General features: G+C 33.0%; 3 protein-coding genes across 3 annotated transcripts; 1 reads left to right on the forward strand and 2 right to left on the reverse strand.

Moving 5' to 3' along the window:
- The first annotated feature begins 2,016 nt into the window (after positions 1-2,016).
- LOC131954284 (GTPase IMAP family member 7-like) lies at positions 2,017-7,768 on the forward strand. The gene is made up of 2 exons (XM_059317863.1): positions 2,017-3,231; positions 7,751-7,768. The coding sequence occupies exons 1-2, from the start codon at positions 2,017-2,019 to the stop codon at positions 7,766-7,768; spliced, it is 1,233 nt and encodes a 410-aa protein (XP_059173846.1).
- A 2,317-nt stretch (positions 7,769-10,085) lies between these two features.
- On the reverse strand, positions 10,086-11,207 carry LOC131954285 (uncharacterized). The gene has a single exon (XM_059317865.1). The coding sequence runs from the start codon at positions 11,205-11,207 to the stop codon at positions 10,086-10,088; it is 1,122 nt and encodes a 373-aa protein (XP_059173848.1).
- A 1,042-nt stretch (positions 11,208-12,249) lies between these two features.
- Positions 12,250-13,386, reverse strand: LOC131954286 (uncharacterized). Its single transcript, XM_059317866.1, has one exon. It carries the CDS (start codon positions 13,384-13,386, stop codon positions 12,250-12,252), a length of 1,137 nt encoding a protein of 378 aa, XP_059173849.1.
- Between the last annotated feature and the right edge of the window lie 783 nt (positions 13,387-14,169).

Here is a 14,169-nt window from a genome sequence, read left to right on the forward strand (position 1 = left end):
TAGTTTGGGAATTTAAAAAAAAAAATTAATCCCCTTCTCATTCACTACAGGCATTGTAAGTCTTATCAGAAGCATTAGACGGTGTGCCATCAGGATATATATATATATATATATATATATATATATATATATATATATATATATATATATATATATATATATATATATATATATCAGCATTTTTACATTATTTTAAGTGACATTTAAGTGACATTCCACAATGCATAAAAACAATGAAGAAAACTTATGTACTTGGAGAGGGGGGGGGGGTTCTATCAGAAATATGTATCATAATACATAAAACATGTTCAGAAATAAGGTTCTACTTGTGCTTTTTAATTGCTAAATTAAAAAGATACTTCATTAAACAGTCTTTTGAAAATGCATGATTTAAAAAGGGCATTTATTCATTTGCCTCTTGAGAGTGTCAGATTAAAAAAAAGATACAAATATTGAAAAGTGAAAATAACTGATACCGAATACAGAATTCGTTGACGCTAAGTTGCTCGACGCGACTGTAAAATGAAAATCTGTATTCCCGGAAAAAATCGATTGTAAATAGCTGGAAAATAAACGTTAACTTGATGTGCAGCTGTTGACGAATATCTGGTATTTAGTCTTGACTTGTATTGTATATAAACATCTGGCAACATGTTTAAAAAGTTGATAAATATCAACAAAATACGATGTTTATATATAAATAAATAAATAAATAAATAAATATATATATATATATATATATATATATATATATATATATATATATATATATATATATATATATATATATATATATATATATATATATATATATATATATATCGTTTGGGTAAGAATAATATATAATACAAAGTCAGAAGGTATTTCTTATCAATTCAGCAGCTTGTTTGAATATCGCGAGTGTGTGGTTTTGGATTTGGACTAGTAAATGGACGTTCATATCTGCTGCTTAAACCTCGTCCATCACTCACCTAGTTGATCGATCCTACAAATAACAAATCGGCTTATTTCGTTTCTTCGGCCCACGATCGATCAGTATATTTTAGTGACAGCGAAAACGGGAAGGGGAGTAGCTGGTTGCTGGGGGTGGGGGGGGGGGGGGGTGAGGTTGATCGGCTTCACCATGTTTAAACCATGCGCGCTATTGATAAGATGGAGATTTTTCCAATAATCCTGGAAACACATTGAGCAGAAACTCATTAACTGCTTCACAAGCAGGCGGCCAGTTTATTTTGTTTAACATTGCAGACAATACAAGTGTAGCTTGGATTTAGTACAGACACCAGGTAAGTTCATACCAAAAGTATTTATAGTAGGCTATAACAAACGAGGTGATGAATGATATATAAAATATTCAAAATACAATTTTAATAAATAACACAACACAACAGAACTGATTGTTTTTACAATTTCTTGTTTATCGGAAATCGCTCAAAATTGATACGGATCTACGATTTTAATATAATATTTATATTGAAATTTTATCAACCGAGCTGTAACGGTACTAAAGTTATCGTGTTTACACACACACACACAGAGACACACAGACACACAGACACACACATACACAGACATACGGATAAGATTGTCAAACTATGCTTTTCCAACTAGGGAGCCCTAAAACGTTTATAAGACTTTCTCTATACTTCGTATAAAAGAGAAAGTAAAAATACGTGATTTTGAAATTTATTCGAGTTGTTTTAAAAAATAAAATCCTCATTCGTATGCATTTAAAATATCAAAAGAGTTTTATTTTGGTCTTACAATTAAGTTCACGTTAGTCATTCATCCTCTTCAAATCTTGGAAATGTTTTAGAGAAGGAAATAAAAAAATTCGGATGCAGCTTTCTTCAGCGTATCGCAAAACAAAATAATAAAACTATCTTTACGACTAACAGCATACAAAAAAACATATCCTTTGTAAGATTTTGATTTTGTTTCAATAGTATATTTTCCAGGTAACGACAACGTTGTATTTGTTTTATTTATTTTTTATTTTCTTCTCCAGAGCTGAAGATGGCACCTTCCAAAGACTTACTGCTTACACTGGCATTGCTTGGTAAAACAGGAAACGGTAAAAGTGCACCGGCCAACTCAATTTTAGGACGCAATGCTTTTAAAATAAGCAGCTATACAACCATCTGTAAATTTCTCACCATGTCTGCGTTTGTACAGCGTGGTGATCTAGAAATTCAAGTTGTTGACAGTCCCGGGTTTATGGATCCAGATATTCTAAGAAACTTAGACAATATTACAGCACAGATTCCTGGAATTATGAGTGTCTGTCAAAAAGGTATCGACGCCGTGGTGCTGGTTTTGAAGTATGGGAACAGATTTACGCAAGAAGAAATTGATACTGTGTGTAAAATAAAAGCAATATTTGGCGAGAATATAATGAAAGATCACGGTATTATTCTTTTTACATACGGAGAACTGTTTGACGGGAGCGATGAACATTTTCCTGAAGCCAATGATGAAGGCGATGATAGTAATGCTATAACTTTTGAAATGTGGTGTAGCAAGCAAACTGGTCCATTACAAGATTTATTCAAAGAATGCGAAAACAGAATTGTCCTGATTTGTAATAGTTGCTCAACATTGTTTTCAGAAAAGAAGAAAACGGCTGTGGATCAATTAGTTAACATGGTTGTTGAGATGAGCAAGAAAGGCGCCTACACGAACGAAAAATTTGAACAATGTATCTTTTTAGAAGAACAATTATTAGAACTTAATTATGAGTTTCAGCGAAAGCTGGATTTCTTGATACAAGATATACATCAGTTTAAACTGTCTAATTCTATGACGGAAGATGATCTAAATCAGCTATCAGGACGCTGCCAAGAATTGTTAGCTGAAGTCGATAACATTTCTAATGATGAAGAGAAAAAGAAAAATCTAAAAAATAAAGTTACGAATGTTTTAAAAGGCTTAGAAGAAATAGATTTGAAAAAACCTATCGCGAAACAGATGAACCGACTTTTAAAATTGTTGGATGTTATAAAAAATCCGCCTATGTCTGTAGCAGTTGGAGCTACTATTGTAGGCGCTTTAGCCATAGCAGCTGGTTTCACAATAGCCGTGGTAACTGGGGGCGCTGGGGCAGTCGTGGGAGCCGTGGGAGCTGCAGGAACTACAGAATGTGTGGGGACTTTAGGAGCTGTAGGAGCTGTAGTTCTAGAAGGAACAGCGTTACACGTTGTACGTGTTGGCGCCACATCTTTAGGTGTAGGGGTATTTTCTTTTTTTGCTAAAATATATAATAATATTAAAAACCGTTAAATATAAACATGTAACGATTTGTTTTCTCTATATATACGGTATATAAAAATAAATGTCGATAGCGGTTTCACAGCGTTCATCCGATCGCCATCAGACTTTGGAGAGTTGATTAGAATACTCTATGGAAGGGTTCTGTAAAAAAAAAATCAATTTCAATTTCGCAAGGGCGGCGCCACGGGATGATGGGATTTTTCTCTATTTTTCATATGACGTCACGTCCGTTCGTGATACCTACGCCCGCCGCCACAGTGGTGTACACAAGACGTAAACACAATCAGCTGTTCGCCAGCGCTGGACGTGTTCACCAGCGCTGGACGCGTTCACTGTATGTAAAGAACCGCACCCGCGGAAAAGGAAAAATACGTTAAAAAACTTGAACTCTTAGGAATTGAAGATCCTTATACTGTTATTGACAGTTTCGTATAAATAAATATGTGGACAAAATTTCTAAATAAAAATACTGTTAGTAATACTGTTTGCGTTTAGAGTTAAAGTAGCCGAATCTGATCAAATGCAGTTCTCGATACTTTGTTTCATGTAAGGACAGTAAAATAATAAACTTCATTTTAATTATAAAAGATAACTATTAATAAAACAAATATGCTCGACCTTCACAAATACTAATAGTAAAAGACAAAGTCAAAAGTAATAGGCTAATAAGAATAATAAGATCTAATAGTAGGCCTAATACCTGGCTCCGCTGGGTAGACATAGAATCTAGAATCTACTTCTTTACTTAAATTTAATTACTTTAGATCTACATTCGATTCAAAATACACCATAATAAATCAAAAGTAGTCATAATAGGCCTAATAAAGCATTTCATTGTCTCTAAGATCTAAAATCTCGCTCTATTATCTAATCATTTTTTTAGCAAACGAAATTTTCTGAAATTGAAATAGATTATATGACTAGACTTAGATCTAGAATCTGCTACTTAAATTAAATTGTAGAAACTTTATACACGCATGTAGTTGATATTATTGTAGTAGAAGGCTTTAATAAATTACTAAGGCCTACCTACTTTGTTGTCTTTTTACAGCAATATGTATCTGATACTGGACTGAGTTTAATTAAATTCAAATTCATATCTAGTAATTGGTCTACTAAGTTTTTGTAGCCTAGTAGTACAATCTAGATCATACCAGCCAACAACAAATAACCATATTATTATTATTTGGTTAATGATTAGGCTAATTTTTTTTTAAAATCCACTGTTTATAAAAGAAACAAATCAAGCTAGAAACATTATAAGTGAGATGGTTTAGAATAATAACAATGGACCCAGTCTACAATTGATACAATTGCAGGTCTACATAGGGCCTACAGTCTAGTAGTTTACAGTAGGCACCTAGTGTGTAGCTAGTATACTAGTGTGTAGCTGTCCAGAGTTAAGATTCTTAATGCCTTAATGCTTTCCCCTGATAAGCCGTGTGTGCTATAAATGACATAACATGACACCGAGGTGAGAAGTGTTGAGGGGAGAGCAGTGGGACTTTCCCCTTTGTTCTCCCTGCTGGGCCCTGAGGGTCAAAATTATATCAGAAATACTATCTCTGTGGGGCTGGGTATCACGAAGGTGAGACATTTTCAGGGGAGGGCAGGGCAGACTCCTCTTTGGTTTTATTGTGGGCTAGATACAGGTGGGGGCAGCCATCATGAGGGTTGAACGTCAGTATTAATGTGTCTGATTACTTCCCTGCTGGATTATAAGGGTCTTAAATTGTATAACATGCTACCCAGATTGGTTATTACCCATGGATTATATTAGCCGTTGTAGTGTGGGTTTTGTAGGAGTTAAGTGGTCTCACGTTTGCTACAGTAGATAACCTCTAATATATTACTGCATTTGATCAGCTTCGTCTACTTAAACTCTAAACGCAAACGGTATTGCTAACAGTATTTTTATTTAGAAATTTCGGCCACATATTTATATTATCCACGAAACTGTCAATAACTGTATAAGGATCTTCAATTCCTAAGAGTTCAAGTTTTTAACATATTTTTCCTTTTCCGCGGGCGCGATTCTTTACATACGGTGAACACGTCCAGCGCTGGTGAACACGTCCAGCGCTGGCGAACAGCTGATTGTGTTTACGTCTGATGTACACCACTGTGGCGGCGGGCGTAGGTATCACGTGATTTAGGTCACGTGTTTGCAAGGACTCTATACGGTATATAAATTAAAAGACGATTGCGGTTTGACACAGTTTATCCGGGTGCCATAAAACTTTAGGGAATTCATGAATACTTCCGATCAGTTTTCTGGTGTGGGGGTGGGTGGGGGGAGGGAGGATTTAGTTTTGCATTTGCGGCCCCCCCCCCGACATGATGCGATTTGGCGCCCTGGTCTTTCCCGTGAGCGCTATGGCGACCAAGTTCGGTCTACACAGTGTGATAGGATGGGGCGTTACAAACACTCACTAAATTAAATCAGGCATGTCCTCCGGCGCCCTCGTAGGGTGAGATTTTGCTACAAATAAAAATTGCTGTTTCTGCCCGAAAAGCTCACATGGGCCACTGAGGGCCATGTTATACGTTTTATTTTAATAACCAGAAAAAATTAACCAAGGTTAGATTATTAACTGGGATGTTTCTTTTTGTCCGTAAAAAAAATCCAAACAGTTTCGCCACTTTGCGAATGATGCAATTAGCATCTATTTTTAGACAATCCAATCAGAAATTGAGTTCGAGTATCTAATAATAGACCATTAGTAACCTAACATATTGCATCAGTCACATTGATGTTTAAAACACGACAAATAATTTTTTTCACGTGTTAAAGAAAAAAATCCTTTTCATTTGTGTCACTTTTAGTTCATTTAGTCACCGAAGTGTGTTCTAGCTCATTATTTCGGTGAGTGATTAATGTACACTCAAGGTTTTTATGCGGTAGTGTAGGTAAACCGTGTCACGATACTTAAGATCCAAGCGCAGGCATTGTTTACATTTAAATAACTCACTTTTAAAAAACAAGATCACGCGTCTAAGAATATAGAGTTTGTAACTCATGGATGTAACCCTTCTTATATATTTTGTCGGACTTTATTCTATTTTCGCGGCAACGCGCTGGGACGGGTACGCTAGTTAGATATAGACATGTAATGATGTATGTATGTTATGTTCTGTCCCTGTCAGCATAATATTAAATAATAACAAAAAATATTATAATGTATCATAATTAAGCCAATGCAACGATAATTTTACATTGTTGCTTTTTAAAAAGTTTATTTCATAGTTAACTTTAACATTTGGACGATTTGATTTACTGTTGTTAAATATATGTTTTTCTGAGATTTAAATACGTGTAATTGGCTTGTTTAAGAAGAACAATTTAAACACGTACATTATGGTTATCTTACAAATGCAGTCCCGATATAAACAGGGGTCAATGAATAATTAGAATCCTAAAAATTTATTATTTAATTTAAACGTCATCTGTATTTTCAAATTTCAATCTTTTCTAATTATTGTTTTTTTAAAGCCTGTAATGTGTGTAATTTTATTTTATTTCTTAACCAATAAAGTTGATATAGTTATCATAAAAACGTTGTTTTTTGTTTGTTTTAATGTATGGCTCAATACATTAGGCACATCAGTGATTTGATTTTTTGTTTTTGACACATCGGCTACACCTTCTATTGTTAAAACAAGTTATAACTTGATATCTTATGCCACAAGAAGTTCTGAATTTCGTCTGTCATATTTAATGTCTATTAGTATATAGGTTCACAAAACACCAGACTTAAATTATAATTCAGGTGTATACATCTAAAATCTGTCTATTGAACCCAGTAGTATCAAACGTTTTCAAACATTGAGATGACTACATTGTGTAGAGCAGCTATCCTATCCTCCTATCTTCTACATCTGTTGGACTGTTGTTGGGACACCATGGTTGCATCTTCCCCAATGCCTTGCCATGCATCTCATGCCCTCAGACAGTCTACAAAAGACGATCTGGTCCAGTCCCTGATATTATCCAACCATTTTTAAAATTTGTTACCACCACCCCCATCCACAAACACACACACACACCACACTATGCTTTGCAGGATTGTATTCGAATATTCGAAAAGCCGCTGGTTCTTGTAAAGTATCCATAGGATCTGAATGTTTTAGCCCTGACAATGCTAAGCAAATCTTTAAAAGACTGATTGGGTTGATGAACCTTTCACTGACCTCGTCATTAAAACATTATTTTATCATATGATCCGTGTATTAAATGCACATTCACTTATAAAGTCTTGTAAAAAATTAACAAAACAAAACTGATATAGGTAAGGATTTGAATATTATTGAGCCATGACAACGGTACACCGCTAAGTCCCACTTCTGATATATGTAGCTTGAGCTTTGTTACATAAAGAGAGTTGAAAAGTATTTCCATCTATTGTTGAAAGAACGTAATAATTAAATCTGTTCAACTAAATCATTACAATTGTTATTATTCTCGTTTGAACACTTTTAGCATCCTGCTGGGTTTTAGTCGCTAGTCTATTATGGACTAAATTACTCCAAAATATACTTTTATCGTTGTTAAAGATAGCTCTAATGGTTTTAGCGTCAAATATGAGCTTTGAAGCAGTAGATAAATAGTTTACAGTTTACAATGCCTCCCTAAATTGGATCATCCTATGTTGTTTTTTTCACTATTATACTAAAATTGTTGGTCGTGATTAGACCAATGAATGAATCTTGAGCGTTTTTCAAAAACGAATCTTGATGAAGTTCATAATTTTTTTGTGCGATTTTAGCAGATAAATCTTATGCATCGCTGACTTTATAATTGGGAAGTTTCAGACGTTTATATCAGCTAGTGTAATATGCTTTAATTTTCAGGTAACGTTTCAACGAAGTTGAATAAATTATTAACGACATTTTCCACAAGGATAGAACGGTAGCAATTGTCAGATTGTAACCCTATATAAAAAAGTTGGTACCTTTTGCAACAATTATAAAGCAAATTAAACTTGTGGTAAATCATCTATTTCAAATATATTTATGAATAAACAAAGATAATTTTAGCGAAAACAATATAATTTTCTTTAATATAAAGCACTGCACACTATAAAAAGTAACAAAATTCCACTAATCTATATATATTTTATTCTCTTAAAGCAATTTCAACTTACATGTCAGTCTTTAATAAAGCGAAAGCTGCATATTATATTACTAGTTAAAATTTCTAAATTGCCCACATAAAAAACAAGTATTTTAATTGTGCAGTATGAAAATAATGGTAAAGAATCAAACACAAGTTACATTATATACATAATATATATATATATATATATATATATATATATATATATATATATATATATATATATATATATATATATATATATATATATATATATATATATATGTATATATATATATGTGTGTGTGTGTATGTGTGAAATTTATTCACAGTTAATATTGATAAATGAATACATTATATGCATTTGTTCTTAAATATAAGTATAACAATAAATGCAAATGTAACAAAAGTAGCTGTTTCAACATCAATCATAATTTTATATTGGCATAATTTTAAAATATGTTGATAGCATATTTGAGATACATGTCTGGATTAAGTATAAGAAGTTCTAATATATGGGCACACACTAACCTAGTGTAATATAATAAAACATATAAACATTGTATCTTTAATATGATCATAGGATTTCGTTTGTAAAATGTGAAATATTTTTTAACAATCATTTAAAATGGCAATATTTTACTATAAAATGTTCATTAATGTTTGGATATATTTATGGAAAACTAAATATCGGTCAAATTTAAAACATTCAAATAATTTAAAGCTTAAAGTAAACATTAATTAAATACAAACTTTACCTCAAACTTCAAAACCGCTACAAAGTAAGCATAGCTGTAGAAAAAAAGTCACTAAAGTAAAACCCTTCGGCATTCTACAATACACACTTTAGGCTTATTATACACAACATAAAGAATGGCATTCACCTGTTTTTTAAACTTGTTTAGCAAGTGATCGACCATTGTGTAAATCCCTAATGCTCCGCCAACACGTAATCCAATTGCACTTATCGCTGACGCTGATCCTTCAGTTGCAATAGTAAAAGCGAACCCTGCTGCTAGTAATAAATAGCTTATAATTGTAGATGCATCAGGTACAGAAATAGCCGGATTTTTAAGCATCTGCTACATCTCTAAAATTGGTTTCAGCTGTTCTTGGATAGGTTTTTTTTTTCAAATCTATTTTTTCTTTTTTATATTGCATGCTCTTAAGTCTTATGTGAAAGTTGTTATCCTGTGAAATGTTACCTATTTCATCTAATTCCAACAACTGTTTGCCAGTACTTTTTGTTAGTTTAATGAAATCTTTTTCTGTCATGTTATTCTGTCTGTTATTAGATTTCCTGAGTTGAAAGATCAGTTTGACGCTGAAAATCAATCTTTAGTTCTGATAAAAGAAATCTCTCGGGAAAAATTAATTAGCAAACAATATAGCAATCGTTTCAAAACCTAAAACTAAAATACAAAGAATTTTGCTGCAAAAAATATATCTATGTTTAAATTATAACAAAATCATGTGTGTAGTTATCGCGCAGACGCTGACTCTACAGCACCAGTGGCGTAGGCAAGGGGGGGGGGTTAGGGGGGTTATAACCCCTCCCATGGACTCACACACACACACATATATATATATATATATATATATGTATATATATATATATATATATATATATATATATATATATATATATATATATATATATATATATGACCAATGACCAATTCCCATGACCAATTCCTGGCTACGCCAATGGACAGCACAATCACGCAGACTTCACTTTTGGCTTTGAATTCATGTTACTAAGAATTCCGTGTAAAAGTCTATCAGTAAAAGATAAACTACCGAAACCAAGAGCCTGTGAAGTAGCCCTTACAATATTAATTAATCTGGCTAAAATGGCAGCCCCGGTTTCAACAGGTATTGGTGGGTTTTTGAGAGTGTCCAATGACTTTAAAAGTGACATCATCTGTTCCGCTATTGGTTGATTTAAATTTATTTCTCCTAAGTGTTTTAAAATCTTGTTGACTTTTTCTTTTAAGATATTCTTTAACCGAGTATCTTTAGAAATTGTATCAACTTTATTCAACAAATCTTTACCGCGCCGTTTAAGCTGAATCAGATCATCTTCCGTCATGGTATTAGACTGTTTAAACTTGTTAATATGTTGGATCAAGAAATCCAATTTACGCTGAAACGAAATATCAAGTTCTAATAATTCATATTTTACAATTATCTTCTCTCGTTCCAATTTACATTTTTCAAACATTTCGTTCGTGTAGGCGCCTTTTTTTCTCATTTCGACAGCAATATTCATAAGCTGTTTCACTGACTCTTTATTCTTTTCCTTAAACCGTCCTAAAACACTATTATAAACAAGTACAATCCTGTTATCGCATTCTGTAAATAAGTTTTGTATTGCACCATCTTGCTTGCGACACCAAGTTTCAAACGTGATCGGATCTTCACCTCTGTCTTCTATTTGTTCATTAGTCATATCAAAGTTTTCTCCGAATGTAAAAACAATAATACCGTGATCTTTCAGTATATTTTTGCCAAACATTTCTTTTATTTTACACACAGTATCGAATTCTTCTTTTGTGAACCTATTTCCATACTTAAAAACTAACAACATTGCATGAATACCTTCTGAGCAGACACTCATTATTCCAGGTATTTGGATATCAATGTTGTCTATTTCTCTTTTCTCATCTGGATCCATATACCCTGGACTGTCTACAACTTTTATTTCTAATTCTTTACGTTTAACAGAAGCAGACATGGTCAGATATGTACACGATGTTAAATCGTCAGATTTTTTAAAAGCATCAAGTTGTAAAATAGAGTTTGCTGTTGAGCTTTTGCCATTTCCTGTTTTTCCAACCATCGCGAGAGTAATTCGTTTGCTTTTGGTTTCCTCCCTCTATAATTAAAGAAAACAAAGAAATTAAATTTTATTACAGATAATTTTTTACAGACATAAAAAACAAATCATAAATCATCATGTTTCGGTGTTATATGGCGTTGATGTCGGGAAATATTTAAAACCAGCCAGTTTCGCTTGAATTATAGGACTATATATTAAAGGTATTTTAATGTTATACTTTACTTGTTTGGAAAAAATAATTTATAAAATAGTTATTGTTCAAAACTCAATGTGCTTTACTACACGTTGAGCGAAATTAGTGACAAAGCAAAGAAATAACCAAATAGCTAAAAATCCGACACATTTAAAATAACATAGGCTACCAATACCTATTAAAGAAACTAAAATCAACATTTTTTTCCGGAAATATATGACTTTGAAGTAGAAAAATATTTATATTAGAGCTTTTATCAAAGGTAATGGATAAATCGTAATATAACTGTCAAAACAATAGACACGCCATAAGCACAGGTAGAGTTCATATCAATAAATAGTGTGTTCTAACCCCCGAATAATAATTTTCCTGTATTCTATTCGCGTGATACCAAACAACGAGATGTGACTCTTCAGTCTTTGAACAACACTGCTCAGATATAGAGATATTTTTTGTGTGGAGTGCATTGGCTGAGCTTAGAACGAACTGAATGAAAGAATAAAAATGGTAGGCCCTTTCATGTGTACCTTATAAAGTGGATGACGATTTAATATTCTATTTTACTAATCCTAGAAAATGATAATTTAAAACAAAATATCTTAATGGCTTCCTTTTTAATGCAAAAATAATTAAAACATAGTTTCTTCATTAACAATGGATGATCATTTTGCGTTATAATATGTTAAAATATGTATTTAACGATCCTTAGGAAGAAAAAAGTGTGTTGAAAGTTTGTTTTTATTTATTGAATACTAGAAATCCTGGGAATTAAATATTTAGTTCAAGAACCAAACGACGGTAAGCGAAATACCAACCCTGGCATAACCAGGATGGAAAATATTTTGAGCATTATACCTTTGAACTGCTCCGTGTTGCAGATTCGCCCATGGTCTTGTCAGTAAACGATTGAGTACTGCGATCCTTTAGAGAAGCATCACACCCACTGGCACTTTTGCTATGTCCAACGTTGATAGTAGATCTTTTTGTATTTTCAACTCTTCTTCTTGGTGTATCTAGAAGTCTATCTAATACTTTAATAACTTGAAACAATTGCATTTCCACTTTTAATTTCACATCGAATACAATTAAATTTCTATGAATAATTTCAACATGGTCGATTAATTGCGTTGGTATGTCTGCATCCTTACGTTCATCAATAATTCTTTCAAGAATATTTTTATTGGAAATCTTTAATCTATTTAAATCGCTTTCGGTTACAATATCTCTATGTATCAACTGAAAGATATCTGATTTCATTTCTTCCAAACTGTTTTTCATAGATAAACGTAGCCTTGGTACTTTCAGATGTAAAATTTCTACTTCGCGCACCAGAAAACTGCGTTTAAACATATCCTGTGTATACAATCTATTTTTACTTATTTCCATGGCCATGTTTAATAATTGATCCACGGCTTCTTTCCGTTTCTTTACAAACTGTGTCCCTATATTATAAAACAACACCACTCTGTTCCCACATTCAATAATTAGCTTCTGTAATTCACCTGGCTGTCTCTCAAACCACTGTTGAAATGTAGCCTCTTCTCTGCCATCCTTTGCTTCAAGCATATCTCCACCAGTCATTATAATAACTCCGTGATTTGTAAGAAAGTTTTCACCAAATATCTTTTTAATTTTACTAACAGCTTGACTGTCTTCTGAAGTAAATATATTGTCATATTTTAAAACTAAACAAATTGCGTGTATTCCTTCTGGACAGGCGCTCATTACACTCGGGATCTCTATAGTTGTGTTTATAAGTTCTTGTTTTTCATCAAGCTCCATCACGCCGGGCGTGTCGATAACTCTAACGTCCAAGGTACCATCACGTTCTCCACTTCTCTCATTAATCATAAAAGTGCACAGCTTAGAACCGTTATCGGCTTGAAAAGCTTTCCGACCTAGAATAGAATTACCGCATGCACTTTTGCCATAGCCAACCTTGCCAGTCAATAACAGCGTAATTTTTTGCCTGGGTGGTGATGCCATAGTGAAATCGTCCAATCTAAAAAGACAGTGTATAAACAGAACATATCAGTCATACAATGTTAATATACGACTAGCATTTAAAAAACATGTAGTCACAAGCTGGATCTTTGAAAGTACCGGAATATTACAAACCTGTCTTGCAATATGCTACTAAACTTGTAAAGCTTGGGGGCTGAAAAAATAAATAAAGCGGGAGTGATCTCCTATAAACTTTTGCGAATATTCTTATATAACACTACGGGGAATGCAATGCGGGATATACACATGATTTTAAATCAATTTTTAATAATTTTTTTTTAAAAAGGATAGGATCTCGTAGAAAATATAATTGCACACCAAGTGAACAGCAAACAAGGTGTGTATAAATTCATGTTTTTTTTTGAGAAATCGGAAATAGCGTAAAGTACTAGGCCTACTTCCGGTCAACAGAAATTACTAATTTTTTTTTAAAGAAGGCAGAGAATTAGATTTTTTACTTATATTTGAAAGGTCGTTTATCTATCTAAAACAGTACTAAACTATCGGCTTTTGACAAAAACAAAAGTAAAAAACAAATTCCACTTCCGGTTACCGGAAATCGCTGAAAAGTTTATATAGAACTACATATCTGATTTAATACTTATACAGGAAATCCATCAACCTAGCTGTAACTGTACTCTAGTTATCGTGTTCATGGGCATTTATATATACACACACACAGATATACGGACAAAATTGCAAAATGTGTTTTTCCGACTCAAGGGGGGGGGGGTGTAAAACGTCAAGATTTGTGAAAATCTCGAT

This window comes from Physella acuta, unplaced genomic scaffold (genome assembly GCF_028476545.2).
Source record: "Physella acuta isolate Inbredline_101_S28 unplaced genomic scaffold, ASM2847654v3 ptg000988l, whole genome shotgun sequence".
NCBI classification, from domain to species: Eukaryota; Metazoa; Mollusca; class Gastropoda; family Physidae; genus Physella; species Physella acuta.

What these genes read in the sequence shown, in the direction of transcription:
- LOC131954286 (XM_059317866.1), bottom strand. Translation starts at nt 13,386, where the DNA reads ATGGCATCACCACCCAGGCAAAAAATTACGCTGTTATTGACTGGCAAG.
- LOC131954284 (XM_059317863.1), top strand. Translation starts at nt 2,017, where the DNA reads ATGGCACCTTCCAAAGACTTACTGCTTACACTGGCATTGCTTGGTAAA.
- LOC131954285 (XM_059317865.1), bottom strand. Translation starts at nt 11,207, where the DNA reads ATGGTTGGAAAAACAGGAAATGGCAAAAGCTCAACAGCAAACTCTATT.